General features: G+C 42.7%; 1 protein-coding gene across 10 annotated transcripts in view; it reads right to left on the bottom strand.

Moving 5' to 3' along the window:
• LOC112620440 (cytochrome c oxidase assembly factor 1 homolog) overlaps positions 1–21124 on the bottom strand; it is a 124300-nt gene that overhangs the window by 35249 nt on the left and 67927 nt on the right. For 4 of the 10 annotated variants that reach the window (XR_003118528.1, XR_003118527.1, XM_025379031.1 and 1 more), the window contains 3 exons: positions 6522–6574; positions 4297–4396; positions 2016–2164 (listed from right to left, as the gene is read on the bottom strand). Coding sequence is in view for 8 of the 10 variants with exons in the window: in XM_025379031.1 (XP_025234816.1) it covers positions 2016–2164; positions 4297–4396; positions 6522–6536 (264 nt within the window). In the remaining 2 variants the exon portion in view is untranslated. Of the gene's footprint in view, positions 1–2015; positions 2165–4296; positions 4397–4678; positions 4764–6521; positions 6575–8424; positions 8691–13915; positions 14037–21124 lie in introns of those variants that run through there. The other 6 variants (XM_025379028.1, XM_025379029.1, XM_025379025.1 and 3 more) reach the window with 5 other exon arrangements.

Here is a 21124-nt window from a genome sequence, read left to right as displayed (position 1 = left end):
AGCCCTTCCCTGTGCTCCTCCTACGTGTCCTCTCTCACGCGGTGTCGCTGCCGTCCTTCCACTCACATCCATGCTGGACACTGGAGCATCACCTCCGACCCACTCACTCCTGATACATGACTGTTACCAAGTTCTGTCACCTGGATGCCACGATGCCTTCACATCCATCTTTTGCTTCTCCAGGCCACACTTCTGGTTCATGCTCTCACCACTGCACACCAGTGTGGCTGCTTCTCTCTCCTAAAGGTGGCTCACTGTAGCCAGTCCCTGGACATCGCCAATCTACACAAACATACCTTCTTTTAAAACCGAGTATTTTAATCAGAATACCAGAGCATGAATTGCTTTTGTAGTTCAAAAAAAGTCTCATTAGAGCTAGGTCCATTAAGAACATACTAAAAATAACAAAAAATAATGTAGGTCAGATCACCTCACTCTTATCCTTCCAACACTTTACGGGCTTCTGCTGCTAGAGTCAAGCACACACCTTCCAAGATGACACTGTGGCCCCCTGGTGGCCACGGCCTCTCCTACCTGCCCACACCCACCTCGCCCACCTGTGCCTCCACTGCCATATCACACTGACAGGGGACACAGTGACAACCTTCCCGGGGCATGCTGCTCCTCAGCCGGGTGTTCCTCTCCACCGTTCAAAGTCCTCACAGCCGTCTCCCAGGCCTCCAGCCACTCCCCCTAGGCCTGCATAACAGTGACAGGGCTTGCATCACCCTGTCTTACTCAGGAATTTTCAACTATAAAACCCCAAAAGCCTTCTGCACCTCTATTCCCCACATAGCTTAGAATCATTCCTCAAACCAGGGTATATACTCAAAATATGTTTGTTAAACAGAAGAACAAATGCATTTTACATGCAAGTGAGTGTGATCAAGTACAAAAAGGTAAGTTACAGCTAAAAAAAATGGGTTGGTATACTGTGGAAGCAATGTAAATAAATACACTTTAAAAATCAAAGTTTAAAGAGTTGGTTACATTTGAATGAGCACTGACTGGATACAGATGCTTTCTCATTTTTTTTTATTTTAGAGACAGTTTCACTCTGTCACCCAAGGTGGAGTGCAGTGACATGATCATAGCTCACTGCAGCCTCCAACTCCTGAGTTCAAGTGATCCTCCTGCTTCAGCCTCCTGGGTAGCTGGGATTATAGGTGTGCACTATCATACCCGGCTAAATGATAGATAGATAGATAGAGAGAGAGAGAGAGAGAGATAAACTGGCTAAATGATAGATAGATAGATAGATAGATAGATAGATAGATAGATAGATAGATAGATAGAGAGCTAGATAGACAGACTAAATGATTGATAGATAGATAGATGATTGATAGACAGATAGATGATTGATTGATAGATGATTGATAGACAGATAGATAGATGATTGATAGACAGATGATTGATAAATAGATAGATGATTGATTGATAGACAGGCAGATAGATAGATAGATGATTGATTGATAGGTAGATGATTGATAGATGGATGATTGATTGATAGACAGATAGATAGATAGATAGATAGATAGATAGATAGATAGATAGGCAGGCAGAGAGAAAGAGAGATAGAGACAGGGTCTTGCTGTGTTGCCCAGGCTGGTATCAAACTCCAGGGCTCAAGCAATCCTCTTACCTCAGCCTCCCAAAGTGCTGAGAGCTATCAAAGCCAACATGGTAGCAAACCACCACTGGTCATTTCTCTACTACCTTCAATTCAAGATGGTAGTAGCATACCACTGCATTCCCTGCATACCCACTGCATTCCCTGCCACATCAATTCCCCAGAATGGAAGAAAAGTATATAGAAATATATCTATAATATAAAACATATTTTATATAAACATTAAAATCCATAATAAAAAAACTTTTTTTAAAGGTGCTAAACCTAGCTTTACTTAGTGGATTTTCCCATCCGAAATCCTTAACTCCAAGACTTTCCAGGAGACAATAGACTCTCCTCTCCTTCAGCAGGCACCAGCCTGCAGTTCGCAGGGAAAGCACGTTACCTTGGCATCAGCAATGTCCACGAAGTTTTCCCTATCGGTGAGCTTGAGATAATGGATGTTGAGAGGAGGGCCCAGAGCTTCCTGTGCCTTGGGATGGCTCTGCAGCTGCTCCATTGCCAACTTGTAATATAAACTCCTGGAGTGAAACTCTAAGGACGAAAGACACACTTATTTTCCTTGTTGAACTTGGTCAAGTGGAATCTACTACAAAGAAAATTAAATAATACAATTGATGTACAGGGTAGAAACAGAAACATGAAATTTGTGGATGGACGAATAATTAGGACCATCTACTCTAAACTGTCCATTTTACAGACTCAAAAACCAAAGCACTGGCAGGCAGTGTTTTGCAGGGATGTGCAGATGACCTTAGGCCTTGACCTCAAGCAGACCCTTTCTGCTTCACCTCATTTCTACCCTCACTCATTGCCTTATTTCTACACCTAAGGGGTTTGATCAGCTCTTCCCTAAGTTTCCTCTCAAGTCTCTAAGTTTCCTCTAAAGTCCTATGATTCCATGACTTGTTCAAAGTGACACAGCTTGTCCACGGCAAAGCTGAGGCCAGAAGTCATGACACCTGACTTCTCAACATTGCCTATTCCACTAACATGAGACGTAAAATAGGCTACAACATTAACAAAACCCTCAGGCCAAGAAACAGGATATGAGAATGTTCACTCATCGACATTTAAGCCAACATTTCAAGTCAAACTGCTCTCAGTCTCAGGAATCATTCTGAGCCCACAGGCTACCTGGGAACTCCGGGCAGCACCTCCCAGAAGCTGTAAGTTCTAATAATCAGCTGCCCGAAGGAGGGACCACAGGCAGGCTTCCCAAGCAGGCTGTTCAGTTTGGCCACAGAAAGTGCTTCCCTTCTGAAGGTCCCATCACACTAATGAAGGGAAAGGTGACCTGACCCTGGAGAGGCCAAGGGAATCCCCCTCCTCGGCTGCTTCCCAGGAACAGGGATACAGGGAATACCACAGGAATGAACGCGGTGCCAGCCATGATAGGAAAAGAAGGGACAGAAGCAGAGTCCAGACAGGTAATCTTTATTGAGTGATTTCTATGGTCAGGCACTGTTCTCAATATTTCACACATCTCACAATGTTCAATAGCTCTCATGTTGTAAGATTCAATTCTCACCTCATGCACAGGCACTAACATTACCACACATCACACCAATAAGGTAACTAACGCCCAGAAAGGTGACGGACTCCCCCATAAGGCCACATAGCTGGTCAAGAGCTGGAGCCAAGATTCAACCATTCAACCCAGGCAGTCGGCTGCAGTGCCCAGGTCTCACCAACTTAGCAGCCTCCTAAGGGAGAAAGGCTGTCACACCAGAAGGCTGAACCCTGACCCAAAAATGCACCCATTCCTCTCATGTCCTGCCCCTGTCCTTTGGCAGAGGGAAGAGGAGGCCAAATTATTCAGTCTGAATCATTCCTGGGAATGCTCATCTCAAGCCCCCTCCAGACTCAGCAACTCCACCAACTCTGCAGGAAGGTGCCGAAAGGCTGCAGAGTACACTGGAGCCTGTTTGCTTGTCTGCTGGTGACACTCACATCCTGGGAAGAAGTGAAAATGTTGCAGAGTGGATGAAGAGCCAAGCTGGGTGGGGATAAAGGGGCCTTAAAAAAGTCAGTCTGGAAAAAACTGCTGCTGCTTTGCCACCAGTAGCATTAAAATGACCTTAAATGTCCTGGCTGCTGACAGTAATTGTGGCCTGTCTTTACAAATTCAAATTTGAGTGCAGTGGGGCTGGAAGCTGCATGTGTCAGGATTTTGCCATCGTGGTCTCTGCTTTTATTTTCTGCCCCTGTCAGAGTCCCTTGCTTGTGGTCCCTCCTCCATTAAATCAACAGCAGAGAATGAAAGTGCAACAAAGGCTGACAACACTGGACGCATACTCACAGCTTTCCCCACCTGTGAACCATCTGGTATTCCCCTTCCCTCTGTCCTTTCTTTATATAATCTCAGAATCTTGATGGAGCCACTGTGTGTGCACTGGACTGAAAGCCCATCATGCTTTGCTAGGCTTCTTATGCAAATGAGTCCTGGTCCTTTTATTTGTACTCGTTGCTCCTGGAAAAACTGAGATTACAGGATACAGAGGAAGCTACAGCCAATGAAATGGTGGACTAGCCTTTAAAATCACCCTCTCCTCCTTCTCTAATCTAAAGAAAGCATCTCAAGTATTTCCTCTGATGGAGGAGCAGGAGCAGGAGCAGGATTGCTAGGAGGAAGTCAGGCCGCAGGCGGCTTGCAGGATACTTACTTTGTATGAGGTAATACACAAGGGCAAAGCTCCCAGCACCGAACACACCGCCGAAAAGGACCTTTATTCCCAGAGGAACTGACTGCCTGCTTCCTGGATACTTAAAAACAAAAGATACAAATTTATTGTAGGATTCCCTGTTTTGTGCCAAGGGGATTTGCCTGGCGTGGGCCCCTCAAGGAAAGAAGCATTAAGGAAGTCAGCAAGGAGGCCAGACCGCCCTCCCTCATTTGCTTCCTTTCCAAATGCCAGGGTTGGTTCTGGAGCCAAACTGAGTGCCCTTCTGAGGGTGCCCTCTCGAGAGTGGCCCATGTCCAGGACCCATGCTGTGGGGGCCCTGCCGCCCCCAGCCGGCCCAGCACAGAGCAAGCATTCAGCCCACCATTCTGACAGACAGAGCCCAGACTGTGTGCCAAGCCCCGCGTGGCCAGGAAGCACAACCACTTTGTCTCAGGCCAACTGGTAAACAGGAAGCTTATCCTTTGTGGCAATGGCTGGTCCTTATAAGCCTGCAAATGGGCTGGAGCTGTCACTGGCTCCTTTCTTTCGTATTTTGAAAAATGCCCCACCCTTGGGATGAGGAAACCTTGGTTATGACTTTCAGGCTGAATGAACAGATGGAGGGATGCCAGCTCAGCAAATACAGCACACCACATCCACCCTGGCTTTAGCTCCTGTCCCCTGAAGGCCTGGGTGGGGCTGGGGGCAGCAGTGGACTCCCTGGAGCCAACTCTCCTCCTTCCTGGTGGCCATAACCACTGCTCACAGCGGCCTGAGGCTTTCTGAAAAGTGTAAGATACCTGACCATAAAACAGTAGGACGTGGGCTATAGGAGTAGGACAGGAAAGGACAGGAGAGGGGTCACAATTCAAATGCCCACAGAGCCAAACAGGTCACATAAAAGACAGCAGACACTGCAAAGACAAGGACGTAAGGCCCAGCCAAGAAGACAGCTTCAACCTGGCTCCCGCTGACTGTGGCTGTGTGGCCCCAGTCTCAATGGATCTTTCCATTTTTCAAGAGGGGTCAGAAATCTGATTTTTTTTTTTTTAATGTGAAACTGCCTGGATTCTAAATGCTGACAACCAATTTTTTAAAATTGCTAACAAAATGCATTTGTGAATCAAATTATTTCTGTGGGTTTTCAGTTTGCTTTGACCATCAGCACATCCCAACCCTAAGTGAGATTTAGGTAAATTCCTGTCTGTCTTTGCTGACATTTCTCCAAAACGAATAGAGATTTTGGACAGACATGGAAATCCCGGTTTTAGATAAAGGAAAAAACTCCGTGTCTGTGTCCCTACTTGAAGATTTAACCTTAGATTTTAATTGTGCTCCTTTCACAAAACAAAGCCTCTGATGTGTCCTAAAGGGGTCAGAGGTAACGCAGTGCAGAAAAGTTAGGTATAATGCGAGTTCCTTTGCTGGCTGGAACACATTCTCACCATCTGCTTCTCCACCTTCCAGAACACAGAGTAACAACTAACTGTCTACCCATCATTTCTGAAAACTTGAATGTAAAGGAATCCACAGAAACCCTGTTGGAGGAAGTTCCTCAGGGAGACATTCTTTCTGAGAACTAGTAACTAAACATACCCGTGAATCAGGCTACAGGTGACCAGTTCTATACTAAAATATTTAATCCAGGTTTATGTACATAAAGGGCTTTGATCAATTTAACAAATGAAGGAGGGTGACATTTTAGATCATCTTTGTATTATCTGCTTATATGCTGTTTTGTTCAACTAAGAAAAGGCTGTTGAAACCACAAACAAATGTACAGCAACTGCTGTGAGAGTTCTAGCTAGTGCCCTATAATATGTAAGAGTATCAAAATGAGTGTAAAGTCAATTACAGTAATGTGATCTGGGAAAAGCCATTTAGTTCTCATAATGAAAATGGTCAGAGCATCTCTGAAGAATGTATTAGTCAGATCTTGCTTAATTTGAAGAGAGCTCAACAGGGTGAGGCAGCCAGACTGGGTTATGCAGACGTTCCCAGAGTGTTACAGCTTCCAACGCCAGCATGAGACACGAGAGAAAGACAAAGCCGGAAACAATGCAGAAAATGCCCCTCCCATCCCTCCTGTGAAGTTAAAGCACAAGTGAACCCTAAAGACCAGGAGAAGCCCGTAACTATTCAGGGAGTGACTTTCTTCTATTGTCTAACTCAAGAATACCCTGGCACGTTTTAGTGGGGAACTTGGCCCTGGAACATTCCGTTACCTTTTGCCACATCATAGCACAACTCTCTTCAAAATCAGCAAAGGCAAGTTGTCCTGCAATTAGAAAAGATTTTACATTAAAATCATTTTTTAAAGCCCAATTCTCTCTAGTCTCATACAGCCAAGATTTATTACCAACCCAAGCTTTAGAACATGAACAAGGAGTTAAATTTAAGCTCTAAAACAAGCCTTGTCTGAGAAAGGCCCTGGTTTTTCCCCCTTCTGCCAAATTAGGAAGAAAAAACAAAGCCTACGGGTTTCCTGTCTGTGTCCTATGTACTTTTTGTTACAGCAACCAAAGACCCGGTGTGCACAAGGGAGAACCGCAGGCAGCAATTGCTTTGACCACAGCACAAACACCGGGCCAATCAGCAGGTGGCTGGACCCTCAGAAGCAAGATGCTAGCAATAAAAGCTGTACATGACAGAGTGAAAACAGCACTTCACAGTAAAAAAGAAACCGTAGTACAGTAAACCCATATATGAACTTCAACAATATTGATAATACCTAACACTTTTAACAATATTGATAATACCTAATACCTTACTATTATGTGTCTTGTACTATTCTAAGCACTTTACATAATTCATTTAATTCTCACAAGCCTTCGAAGTAGGAACTATTATCATCACCCTCATTTTACAGATGAGTAAACTGAGGCACAGAGAGGTTAAGTAAAATGCCCAAAGGTGCACTAATAAGTGAGTAAGTGGTAGAATGGGGATTCAAACTCATGGAGTCTAGCTCCAGCATCTGCTCTTTCAACCACTGTGGTACACCAGCTTTAAGATATCTAATTAAAGCAATATTGAAATGTGAAAACAGTGTCTCTGAGCTAAAATATATTCTTACTGTTCAGTGTAAAAGTCCTTGGCAGGCATGCCTTTCCTGCTATTTTTCCAGACAAGGTAGATACATATTTGTACCTTCATTCCTTCTTTTGTTTAGCAAACGGTTACTGAGGGTCTGATCTGGTCAGACAGTAAGAATATAAAAACAGTATCAAGATATAAGGAATTTTCCTTAGTCCTGAAGGGATACAGACAATTAAACAAATAATGATAACATAGATCTATCACATACAACTGCACAGCTATGCACTGCACAACGCTTGCAGGGCACCATGCACATTAGAGACATCAAAGATTTCTGTCTTTATTAAGACAGTTTGCCAACAGTTGGAAGTACTATGAAGTATCCTGAAGAAGGTGCGGGTGTCTTTTTCTAATTTGCACAAAGGTGCCTTCGGGCTAGCAGCAGCCCGGTTAGTGCAACCAGATTTATGCACCAAGAGAGGAAGTAACACTCAGGAAGTGGTCGACCCCGCTGCACGGAATCAGTGGAGGTTTCACAGTTTACGGAGAAGAGAAAGGTGAAAGAGTAGGAGAACAGCTTCAGATCCAGGAAATGATAAACAAAGGCAGAGTGGGCAGAAACAAGAACTGCTGAAGTGTAAAGTACAGGAGAGGAGCCACAGGAAACAGGTCCGGAAATGGAGGGGCGGCAGCATAGGGGGTGGTTACTGCTAAGAAAGACCCTCGACCCTGAGCTGTCGGACTCTGCAGATGAGGGGCTACAGAAAAATCTCTCTGGGACAGACGGGTGGGCAGATGCGGGGAGAGAAGACAATGCAGCAGTACTGCCAGAGGACAGCAAAGCCCAGAGCTAAGACCAAGGCAGCAAGTGTGCTGCAAAACGGTGGTTTCTTAAAATATTCAGGATGGGTCTTACTTATTTATTTACTTATTTTTATACTTGCTCATTCCAAAAAGGATGATGGAGCTAACAAAGATACATACTTTAGAAGAGAAGAAAACAGATATATGAGGAAATGAAGATAAATGAAAAATAATATTCAGAAAAGAAATGGGGCTGAAATAAAATTAGAGCACAATAGGACATACTGTCATTCACTAGGCATTTCCTCAAGGTGCCACATATTTGACACGGCTTCCTATCTGCTCAGCAGACAGGGAAGCTTGAGGAGCTACAAGATCCAGAGTGTCCGTGGGGAAAGGCAAATCAACCACTGAGTCAGAAGACAACAGCTGCTAAGAATACATGAAGCCTCAGAAAGCCCTCGCCAAGACTCAGAGATTCTCTCAAGTGACTGGTGTTGCAAACATCCTGAGAATTAAAAACAAGATCACAAAAATAAAAAGTTCCCAACTACCAAATGACTATGTTTTATAACATCCAACTATGAAAGCCACATTCATACTCCCCCACCACCAAAAAAACAAAACAAAAAAAACAGAAGAATTATTTTACAAGCAGTCAAAAGAGTGAGGACTCAAGAGTGCTTAAGCAGTGAGGATCAACCAAGTCTCCCCAGAGCCCTTCCACGTCAAAGAAGGGGTTGGGGTGCGAGTGGTGGGCAGGAAATGGCTTCAGGAGTGAGTCAGGGGTAGCAAGAGCTCCTTTTCAACCAGCTTCAGTTTACCTGCCCCTTCAGCCGCCTTTTGAAGAGTGTTAAGTATTCCCCGACCTCACAAAAAAACAAAATTTCAAAAAGGCACTGTAGAGGAATAGAGATGGATTTCAGGCTAACTGCAGGAATGTTACCTCTTAGAACTAGTCTTCTAGTAAGAGGCGAAAATTTAAAAATGTGATGTGCCATTCTCTGTAATAAACTCAAGTTCAACCAGTCTACTATGTTGCCAAATAAGGGCAGATTTATTTGCTTAACAGTTCGCCAAAAGGCAAGGGTTGCATCTGTATTGGACATCAAGGAACTTGTTAGCCACAGGAAGGTGGCACAAAGCACTGGCCAGGGTCTCTCAGGAAAGCAGTCTTAGCTCTGCTCTGATACACAAAGGGGTGACTTTGGTCTCCAAAGGCAAATAGTTTATAAACCTTTTCCAAAGTACTAAACCCTTTCTAGAGCCAAAGAACAGTCTGCTAAACAGATGCGGCAGACGCTGAAGCTGGCACAGGCTGGAGGATCCTGTCAGCCTCCCTTCAGCTGGGACCAGAGGAAGCATCACCAGGGGGATCAACAGAACAGCCAGGGAGTTCAAGCCATAGACAGGATCCCACAAGGGAAGGGTGGAAGCAGGCAGGTGGTGCAACCTCAAGCTGGGAAGCACACCAGAATCACAGGAAGCGCTTAAAAAAAAAAAGGCCAGGTGCGGTGGCTCATGCCTGTAATCCCCACCTTTCAGGAGGCCAAGGCAGGAAGATCACTTGAGCCCAGGAGTTCAAGACCAGCCTGGGTAACACGGCGGAACCCAATCTTTACAAAAAATACAAAAATTAGTCAGGTGTAGTGGCGTGCACCTGTGGTCCCAGCTACTCAGGAGGCTGAGGCAGGAGGATGGCTTGAGCCCAGGAGGTGGAGGTCGCCATGAGCCGAGACCATGCCACTGCACTCCAGCCTGGATGACAAAGCAAGACCCTGTTTCAAAACAAACAAGGCAGATGTCCAGGCCACATCCAGACCAATTAAAATAGAATCGGCAAGGGCAAGACCCAGGCAATGGTGGTTTTTAACCTTCTCAAGTAATCGCAATATGCAGCCGGGCTTGGGAACCAGTGGTATACTGGAAACAAAGCACATAAAGCAGCATTACGGGTAGCTGAAGCAGGAGCAGGGTCAAAAGCCCGGCTATGAACACAGGCCATGTGACATTCCCAGCAGGCCTATTAACACCCAGAGTCCTCTAAAGCAGCGTTTTGCCAAGCATAACCTATTCACTTCACCTCTGTTCCTCTGGGTAACATGGCTGGCCTGGCTTGTCCTACAACTGGGTAACTACTATGGGCCAGGCACCATGCAGGATGTTTTATATGCACTATTCCTATTTCTTAAAACAATCATAAAAGGTAGATATTATTTTTGCCTTTCTGAACTAAAAAAAAAAGCCTTAAGAAAGGTTCTGAAACTTGCTTATGGTCATGCAGCTATTCCCTGTCAGAACTATTACATGCATCTGACTCCAGAGGCCATGGTTTCTCCACTGAGCCAAGACCATGGATTTCAGAACAATCAGCTTTTCACACAGGTAGGATGTGCTGTCCAAAAGCCATTTCCATCTGCCAGAAGCAAATCACTGCTACACTGGGAAAGTTTTAATCAATGTATCTCCAAGTTATAATTTAAGGGAACAAGGTAAAACAAAGAGATACAAAATCACTTAGCGACTACTGGGAGGAAATGGAAAGATCGTTCCTCCCTATTGTTGAATGGGCACGGCTCATTGCTACTGTCACCCCGCGGATTACGTATCGTTCAGCCTTTAAAAATCGAAAAATTGTCAAGGGCCACAGTGGAGGGGGTTGGGGGAGGCGGCAGAAAGATAGTACAGAGAATTATGCTTAAGACAATAGAAATAAAAAAAGTAACGCAATATAAATTGAAATGAAAAAGAGTAAGAAACAAAACCCAAAAGGCCGAAAATAAAGATTAAAAATTTGGCATTTAAGATAAAGAAGTATGAATGGCAAAAACAAAATAAAAGAAGATTAAACTTTTTTGAAGAATGAAATGTCTCAAATGTAAGGTAAGGGAGACAAAAGGATAGTACCAAAAAACATGATAAAAGCATGCGAGTAAACATGATAAAAGTTTTTTTTTAAGTAAAAGACTATGAAATTAAGCATTTTAAAAATTAAGCATACAAATGTTAGCGCTGACTTTTTAACTTCATTTTGGCTCTGAAATCATGGAATAACTTGAATGCTTGTAGAGGAAAGACTTCCTGTAACCTTTTATTCTTAATCACGAGGCAAGCTCCCTTTGTTGAGCTGAGCTAAGGATGTTAATAAATGGCTGTCCAATACCTTTCTACAGGTTGGCGCAAAACTAATTGCGGTTTTCACCATTGAAAGTACTGGCGAAAACCACAATTACTTTTGTGCCAACCTAATATCAGAGATGTCTGTTACTCATCCCATGGAAACCAAGACTGCCTGGAGAGAGGGTCCCTGTGCCAATGGGATTAACAATTTTTTTTAAAGATTAATAAACTATAAGATGAAGGAAGATGCCATTTAGTTTAAGAGGGCATCAAGCTACCATTTCCTGATATGACTTCACAAATTCCACTTAAAATACCTATAAAGATACACACAAGACAAGACAGAAAGTAGGGCCTGCTTGGAACCATAACAAGTTGCAAAAGTCTAAGGAAATTTCCACTAACCACCAATGTAAGTGGAGAGAGAAAGAGAAACATGTCCATGGACAAATGAACCCTGGCACAGCTGGCCAGAAAGTATGTGGGGAAACAGTTTGGCCCTTCACCTCTCTCCACACCCAGCTCAAAGTTTCTCAGTTTGTAGCAATCAGGAAACAGGCTGGCCAGGCCCAAACTTGGTATGAATCCTGCTTCCAGAGATAGCCATTGTCATTTCCCCACCCCACTCTGTTTCTATACCCATTCAGAGACTACAATCCTAAGTAAACCCAGCAGTAAGGAGACGCAGGACTGGCAGCGGTGCAATAACAAACTCACTCTAAGAAATAAAAGAATATGGAGAAAAAATACCGCTTTGGGTACTCAATTGGTTGTAGAAAGACTGCCTATAAGAACCACATGTGATGGAAAAAAAGGACACTACACACTAAAGAAGGAAAGGGAAGAAACTCAAATAAGGAGTGATTTCAAGGAAACTCACAAACTAGAATTAACATAGCAAAAAGCCAAATTCATAATGAAATCATATTCAGGAAGTTACTGAAAAAAATCTAAATGTATAATGAAAGAACAAGAATATAAAAATGAAGAGCAAGAAAATGGCAAGTGGAGATTTAGAAACTAAGATCTATTCAATAGATCATTGCTTCTGGTGTTAAATAACTAGAGTAAATGGAAGATGAGATAAAACAAAAATGATACTAAAAGAAAACCTGGGCCGGGCGCGGTGGCTCATGCCTGTAATCCCAGCACTTTGGGAGGCCGAGACGGGCGGATCACGAGGTCAGGAGATTGAGACCATCCTGGCTAACACACTGAAACTCCGTCTCTACTAAAAAATACAAAAAACTAGCCAGGCGAGGTGGCGGGCGCCTGTAGTCCCAGCTACTCGGGAGGCTGAGGCAGGAGAATGGCGTAAACCTAGGAGGCGGAAGCTTGCAGTGAGCCGAGATCGCGCCACTGCACTCCAGCCTGGGCGACAGAGCAAGACTCCGTCTCAAAAAAAAAAAAAAAAAGAAAACCTGAAAAAAGACAAAAATGTAGAGCATGTTCCAGTTCCATTCACCAACACCTCCAGGTAAAATTTTACATACCATTTTCCCAAAAGGTATACCAACAAATGATGACATATTGGAGTAGCCTTAGGTTTCTCTGTAACTACAAATTCCTGAGAATAAAGGGCCAACCAAACTGTGTGAAGAGGAAGACATTATAAATTTGGAGCAAACTCAAGATACTATATAATCTATACAGACATCCTGAAAACATTATTTGAAAACATATTGTAACTTACTGGGAAAAAAGGCAAATTCCTTAAAAATAATAGCATATTAGGACTAGCAGCATGAACTGAAACCAATTAAATTAGTTTAATTCAAATAATTATTGTTTACTTATAAAATGAACAGAAACATCTAGTGCTTTTTTATTTTACTTTTTATTATTTTAATTATTTTTAGTATTTTAGACAGAATTTCACTAGGTTGCCCAGGCTGGTCTTCAATTCCTGGCCTCCAGTAATCCTCCTGCCAAGTACTAGTACTTTTTTTAAAAAGACATACAATATTTAAATTTACAATACAGCCTAAAATTCCAGATATTGCTGGGCGTGGTGGCTCATGCCTCTAATCCCAGCACTTTGGGAGGCCGAGGCGGGCAGATCACTTAAGGTCAGGAGTTCGAGACCAGCCTGGCCAACATGGTGAAACCCCCATCTCTACTAAAAATATAACATCAGCTGGGCATGGTGGCAGGCGCCTGGAATCCCAGTTACTCAGGAGGCTGAGGCAGAAGAATCATTTGAATCCTGGAGTCAGAGTTTGCAGTGAGCTGAGATTGTGCCACTGCACTCTAGCCTCAGAGAAAGAGTGAGATTCCATCTCAAAAAAAATAAAAAACTCCAGAATTAACACATAAAATGTAGGTAAAGACAGCCCCAGTGAACCACACCTCCTGATATTTATATCTTCCCCCAATTAATCCGACTGGCCATATGACTTGCTTCAACCAACAGGAGGAGGCAGAATTGATGCTGGAACAGTTCCATGTCTCCACTTTAAGGAGGCCTGGCAGTTTGCACTTTGGCACTCTTGGGAAGCCTAAGCCACTATATAAGAATTATGGTTATCCTGCTGGTGGGGTCCTTGCAACATAAAAAGACCATGTAAGAAGCCACTTTGTGAGGAAGAGGCCTAAGATGGGTGGCAGGGAGATGCCCCACTGTTCCAATATTCCAGCTGAACCCAGTCATCCCTACCAAGGCACCAGCCATATGAATGAGCTGTCATGGACATTCTAGTTTAAGTGGGCTACCAGATGACTGCAGTACCAGCAGAACATCCATGGGGCAAAAGAACCATCAGCTGATCCAAGTCAACCTACAGAATCATGAAAGATAATAAAATTATTTTAGTTATAAGCTACTACATTTTGACATGATTTGTTATGCAGCAATTGAAAATGAAAATGCCTTTTACAATATCTTCTGAAAGGATTTTTAAAAACCTCTTTCAAATATGTTACTTTTTAGAGCAGCAATTTAAAAAGCAAAGGAAGACTTAAAAATAGAAGACTTGGAACATTCAAACAAACAAGAGGAGGGTAGAAATATTCAAAGAGTTGAATTTAAGACAAAAAGTAGGCTAGGCATGGTGGCTCATGCCTGTAATCCCAGCACTTTGGGAGGCCAAGGCAGGCAGATCACGAGGTCAAGAGATCGAGACCATCCTGGCCAGCATGGTGAAACCTGTCTCTACTAAAAATATAAAAATTGGCTGGGCATGGTGGCGCAGCCCTAGTCCCAGCTACTCGGGAGGCTGAGGCAGGAGAATCGCTTGAACCCAAGAGGCGGAGGTTTGCATGAGCCAAGATTGCGCTACTGCACTCCAGCATGGTAACAGAGCGAGACTCCATCTCAAAAAAAAAAAAAAAAAAAGGCAAAAAGTGTTTGAGACAAAGATTAACAATAATATAGTAGTTATAAACATAACATAGCAAATATCATTATAACAAAATAGATAAAGCCAAAAACTACCACAAATATTTAAAAAAAGAAAAGAAAAAGAACAGAACAGAACTAGAGAGGGAGACCACAGATCGCTTTCCAGGTTTAACAAATCCAGCTAACAAAAAAGCAGTCAAGGCTGGGCACAGTGGCTCACGCCTGTAATCCCAGCACTTTGGGAGTGCGAAGCAAGAGGATTCTTTGAGCCCAGGAGTTCAAGACCAGCCTGGGCAACACAGTGAGACCCTATCTCAAAAAGAAATAAAATGAAATATAAAATAAAAATAAAATAAACCAGTCAAGAACAGAAAATTTGAGTAATATAGTTTTTACCTTGCAAGGTACAACATGTGTGTATGTGTTATCTGTGGCGATATATGTGTAAATACCGAGACCTTCCAGTGCCTAGTAGGTAGCTCCCATCCCATAAAGCTTTGTGGGACTGACATAAACCATCCCGTTTTCACTGCCCAGTCCTGTGACTACTTCCTGGAAAGTAAATCTGAACTGCTCTGGAGAGGGCAAAGCAAGTGTACAGATTAGCAATTATATATCTTAAATCAACTTCATCTGAACCACAGTGGAAATTTCTCTCATACTACTGCAAGTGGCTAACCATTATCCCTAATTTTGAAAATTACAGTAAAAATTTGAAATTTAAGTTTTAAATTAGAAGACGGAAGAAGTCAAATCAGTTTGATGCCATTTTCAATGAGAATAAAACAAACTGAAAATGTTGACAGTTGTTATCCATTCATTCAATCAACAAATATTTGCCAACTGCATACAAAACCAGGAAATAAAAAAGAGAACAAAACAGGTCATTTGTGGATGTTACCCTGTGCTGTAGTGTGAGGAGACAAACAGTAAACAAGTAAGATCACTTCAGTTAGTAATAAGTACTTAAAAAAAAGAAAACAGGGTGTTAAGAGAATAAGAAGAAAAGCCACAGACTGGGAGAAAATATTTACTAAAGACATCTGATAAAAGAATTGTTACCCAAAATATGCAAAGAACTTGTAAAATTCAACAATAAGAAAATGAACAACTTAATTTAAAAACTGGGCAAAAAAGCTAAACAAACATCTCACCACAGATATACAGAAGGCAAATAAGCATATGAAAAATGCTCAACATTATATGTTTATTAGGAAATTGCAAATTAAAACAAGAGGCAGAGGCTGCAGTGAGCCAAGATCGTGCCACTGTACTTCAGCCTGAGCGACAAAGTGAGTGTGACTCTGTGTCAAAAAATAAAAATTAAAATAAAAAAATAAAGTCTATTTTATTTATTTATTTATTTTTTAAAAGTTACCACTGAAGGCCAGTCGCAGTGGCTCACGCCTGTAATTCCAGCACTTTGGGAGGCCGAGGCGGGTGGATCACGAGGTTGGGAGATCGAGACTATCTTGGCTAACACGGTGAAACCCTGTCTCCACTAAAAATACAAAAAATTAGCTGAGCATGGTGGTGGGCAGCTGTAATCCCAGGTACTCGGGAGGCTGAGGCAGGAGAATGGCGTGAACATGGGAGGCGGAGCTTGCAGTGAGCCAAGATTGCACCACTGCACTCCAGCCTGGGTGACAGAACTAGACTCGGTCTCAAAAAAAAAAAAAAAAAGGTTACGGCTGAAAAGTAATTAGCTCAAAGATGTGATAAAATGTCATCTGAGAATAAATCAAACCTCTTGAAACTAAGATATAGCATAAACACCTGATAAAACATATGCTAATGTTCACAATGAATTATAAAATCCAAATACTGAATGAAATCGAATTGTTTTCTAAACTGCACTTTCTTAAGACCAAATAACATAGTAAAGGTTGTTCTCCCTCTAAAATCTGCTCTAACTTCACTCCTACCTCTCGCCAGTGCTATCAAAACCTTGAAATATTCAAGTGGGAAATGCCATGTGAAGACTCTCTCAAAAATAAGCAAACAAATAAATCACATGGCATATACTAGAATATGAAAGGGAGAAGGTGCAATTTTAACTGTGGCAGTGAAGAACGGCACCTCTGCCAAGGTGACATTTAAGTTGAAACTGGGGGGATCATTTGAAAACCAGGGGAAGGGCATGCCAAACACACCAAGGCCCTGGGGCAGCCACAGCCTCCGTATCTTCAAGAAGCCGAAAGCAGGCCGTGAATGAGGTGTGGAAGAGGAGGCCAGTCAAGAGGGCAGGGTCTTCATCGTGCAGGTTTTGCAGGTATGGTAGGGAGTCTGGATTTTACTCAAAGTGTAATGAGAAGATGCTGAGGGTTTCAATCAGGCAATGACACAGTATGACTTGTTTTTCGTTTAAGATTTCTCTAGAAAGGACAAGAATGGAAGGAGGGAGTCCAATTAAAAGGTTCCATGGCAGAGCTGGTGGTGGCTTGGACTAGCTGGTAGTAGCAGACCTGCAAAGAAGTAAATATACTTGAGATATGAAGCAGAATTAACAGGACGTGTTGACAAAATTATTAACAGAAACTGGGGAAAGGGTGAAGGACAAGGCGCATAGCAGAGTGATTTCTGAATTTATCAATATTATCCTTAAACCTCCTTAAAAAAATTTAAGCATTCAAAACTACCATGCAGTTGGAACTTAGTAATGATAAAGAGTCTTGGTGGAAAGTTTTAAACAGAAAACCATGATTTCCAAATCATTAGTCATGACATCTCATCTGCTTGAACAAATACATTTCAAGGCCATTCTCTTGTAGATTTTGAACCACAGCAAGAAGGTATTCAGTACTTTCTAGCATAAAAACTTCATAGAATGGACTCTGATTCATAACCATTTTGCAAATGAGTATGAGTAGGGCAAACCCTATTAAACATTTACTTCAGCATTCCTATTAAGAGCCTCCATTTTAGAAAAAGAAAGCATTTAAAAAATAAAACAATTTGGTATCAGTGACTACAAAAGGTATCTGGGAGGTTTGCAGTTGACTCTTCCCTCCCTAGAGCCCTCCCTTTATTCTCACAGACTCACATGTTTGCCTTCTACTTCTCTGGACAGTCCTCTCCCCTCCCCTGCCTGTTTTAAATAGTCCCTCATTCTATGTTAGGGGCTGAATTGTGTCCTCCTAAAATTCATATGTTGAAGCCCTAATCCCCAGGTCCTCAGAACATCACAGTATTAGGAAAAAAGGTCTTTAAAAAGGTAATTAAATTAATATGAGATTTTTCAGGGTGCATCTTAATCCAGTAAGAAATCTGGACTCAGACACACACACGCAAAGAGAAAAGACTACATGAGGACAAAAGGAGAGGGTGGCATCTACAAGCCAAGGCAAGAGGCCTCAGAAGAAACCAAACCTGGTGACACCTGCATCTTCAACTTCTACCTCCAGACCTGTGAGAAAATATATTCCTGTCATTTAAACATTTAAACCACCCAGTCTGTGCTATTTTGTTAATGACGAACCTAGCAAATTGATACACTGTATATGCCCTTTCCTGCTCCCTGAACTCAAGAACATCTCATTCAAGGGCATGAATCTAGGTCTACTAAAATAATTCCCACATCTCTATCTCCAGGCCAGGTGTCCCTTCTGCACTTGAAATTCCTAGTAAATACTTCCACAAGTCCCCAGGTGAGCTCCTGCCTTGACCCTCCTCCACTCCACACCAGCTCTCCCCTTCCTGCATTCCCTACTTGGTGAATGGAACCAACCCAGGTGCCTAAATCAGATAGATACCTGGGAGTCATCCTCACAAAAACAAAAGTAGCTTCCATATGTTTACTCAACATGCAAGAGCTTTGCATGTATCTTATCAAATCTTCTTAAGGGTCTTATAAAGCAGGAATTACTCTCCCTATTTTATAGGTGAAGAAGCTGAGATTTGGGTTAATTGTCCAGAGCCATTCCTTTAAGAAGTGACAGAGTCAGGATTTGAGCCCAGGTCTGCCTGACTCCAGGGCTATGCCCCTAACCTAAATTACCCCCAATCTAATCAAGCCCCCTCAAACCCATCCAATCTGTTTCCTAAATATCTTTTGATGTTTTCCACCTCATCTTTATCCCCCAAATGCCCTAATTTGGCCCCCAGTATCTCTTTCAACCAAGGGGTTACCAAGACTGCTCTGCCTTTGTCCTCATTCCTCTCTAGTCTAGACTCCTTCTAATACAGAAAACTGATTGTATCACATTCTTCAATGGCTCCCCATCCTATTCTGAATAAAATCTAAGCTTCTTTGCATTACATGGCCCTACTGCCCAGTTTCCTCACCACATTCTTAAACCCAACCACGCTCCTGAGTTACACTGAGCAGAACATGGTAAGTGCCACAGGCCCTGGTACTTCCTGTCCACCCTGGCAACCCTAACCACCCTTTAAGTCTCAGCTCAAATGCTAATTATAATGTTAGAAGAGATCCTTGGCTTACCAAGGCAAACTTAATTTTTCTTTCATCTACACTTTCACAATAGTTACTTCAGTATGCTATGGGTGTTAAATTATCTAATTCTCAACAGACATTTAACTATTTTAAGGCTAGGATTGGGTTTTCCATTTTGGAATGCCTCATATCTAACACATAGAATAGGAACTCAACAAAATGTTTGTGGCATTAATCTAACAGGATGTTACTAGATTTGTGGTAGGTAAAGAGTGGGATTCTACTAAGAAACAGACCTTTCCAGCTCAGGCAGAGTGGTTCACGCCTGTAATCCCAGCACTTTGGGAGGCCGAGGCGGGCAGATCACAAGGTCAGGAGATCGAGACCATCCTGGCTAACACGGTGAAACCCCGTCTCTATCAAAAATACAAAAAATCATCCAGGCGTGGTGGTGGGCGCCTGTAGTCCCAGCTACTCGGGAAGCTGAGGCAGGAGAATGGGGTGAACCTGGGAGGCGGAGCTTGCAGTGTGAGCTGAGATTGCGCCACTGCACTCCAGCCTGGGCGACAGAGCAAGACTCCGTCTCAAAAAAAAAAAAAAATTACCACTTGCCAAGTTTTGGTGTGGTATCAAAGAAGATCTACAATTATGTGAAAAGACTATTAACATGAAAAAACTATGAACATGCTCCTCCCTTTTCCAACTACGCATCTATTTGAGGACAGATTATTTTCATATTTCTTTTTTTGTTTTGAGACAGAGTCTCACTGTGTCACCCAGGCTGGAGTGCAGTGGCGTGATCTTGGCTCACTGCAACCTCTGCCTCTCGGGTTAAAGCAACTTTCCTGCCTCAGCCTCCCAAATAGCTGGGACTACAGGCACCTGACACCACAACCAGCTAAATTTTTTTGTATTTTTAGTAGAGATGGGGTTTCACTATGTTGGCCAGCTGGTCTTGAACTCCTGACCTCGTGATCCACCCACCTCAGTCTCCCAAAGTGCTGAGATTACAGGAGTGAGCCACCACACCCAGCCTATTTTCATATATTTCAACCAAAAAACTATATTGCATCAGATTGAATGCAGAAGCAGGTACATTGGTCTTCTATCAAGGCAGACATTAAAGAATTTTTGAAACAATGTAAAACAATGTCATTGTCACTAAATCTTAAAATTTTCATAAAGATATACCATTTATGTTAATGTTACCTAGGTTTATTTTCTCAAAATGAATATTTTTTAAGTTCTCAGTTTTAATTTCTAATACAGTAATAGCAATAGATAGAACCCACATAAACAACAGAATGTAAAGGGGCCCTGACACCAAAATATTTGAGAATTGCTTCTCCAAGGAACCAAGAGACCCAAGCTCTCAAAACCCAGGCCTATCTCAACTGCTCTGTTATTACTATTTTTGTCATAAATCAAGTGTCATACCAGTGTGGACCTGTTTCCAAAGTCTTGATATAGTTTGGGTATTTGTCCCCCAAAATCTCATGTTTAAATGTAATCCCCAATGTTGGAGGTGGGGCCTGGTGGGAAGTGACTGGATGACTGGGGTGGATTTCTCAGGAATGGGTGGGCACCATCCTCTTGGTGCTGTCTTCACAATAGTGAGTGAGTTCTTGCGAGATCTGGTTGTTTGAAGTATGTGGCACCTCCTCTAGCCCTCTCTCTTGCTCCTGCTCTTGCCATGTGATATGCCTGGTCCCACTTCACCTTCTGCCATGAGTAAAAGCTCCCTGAGGCCCCCCTCAGAAGCTCCCCCTCAGAAGCTGAGCAGATACCGGCACCACACTTGTGCAGCCTCCAGAAGCGTAAGCCAATTAAACCTCTTTTCTTTATAAATTACTCAGGTATTCCTTTAGAGCAAAATAAAAACAGCCTAATACAAGTCTAGTCTATGCCACTGATATATTTGTCAATCCTTGTGACAATACCACTCTGCCTTAATTACTTAGATTTATACTAATTCTTGATATCTGCGATAACTGCATTTCAACACATTTACTGTATCAAAAATTAAAGACAAAAACTTACAGGCTCATGCCTGTGGTCCCAGCTACTGAGCAGGCTGAGGCAGGGCAAGAGGATCACTTGAGCCCAAGAGTTCGAGACTACAATGAACCATG

Source organism: Theropithecus gelada, chromosome 3, assembly GCF_003255815.1.
Source record: "Theropithecus gelada isolate Dixy chromosome 3, Tgel_1.0, whole genome shotgun sequence".
Classification (NCBI taxonomy): Eukaryota; Metazoa; Chordata; class Mammalia; order Primates; family Cercopithecidae; genus Theropithecus; species Theropithecus gelada.
This window is presented reverse-complemented; position numbering and strand designations above follow the sequence as displayed.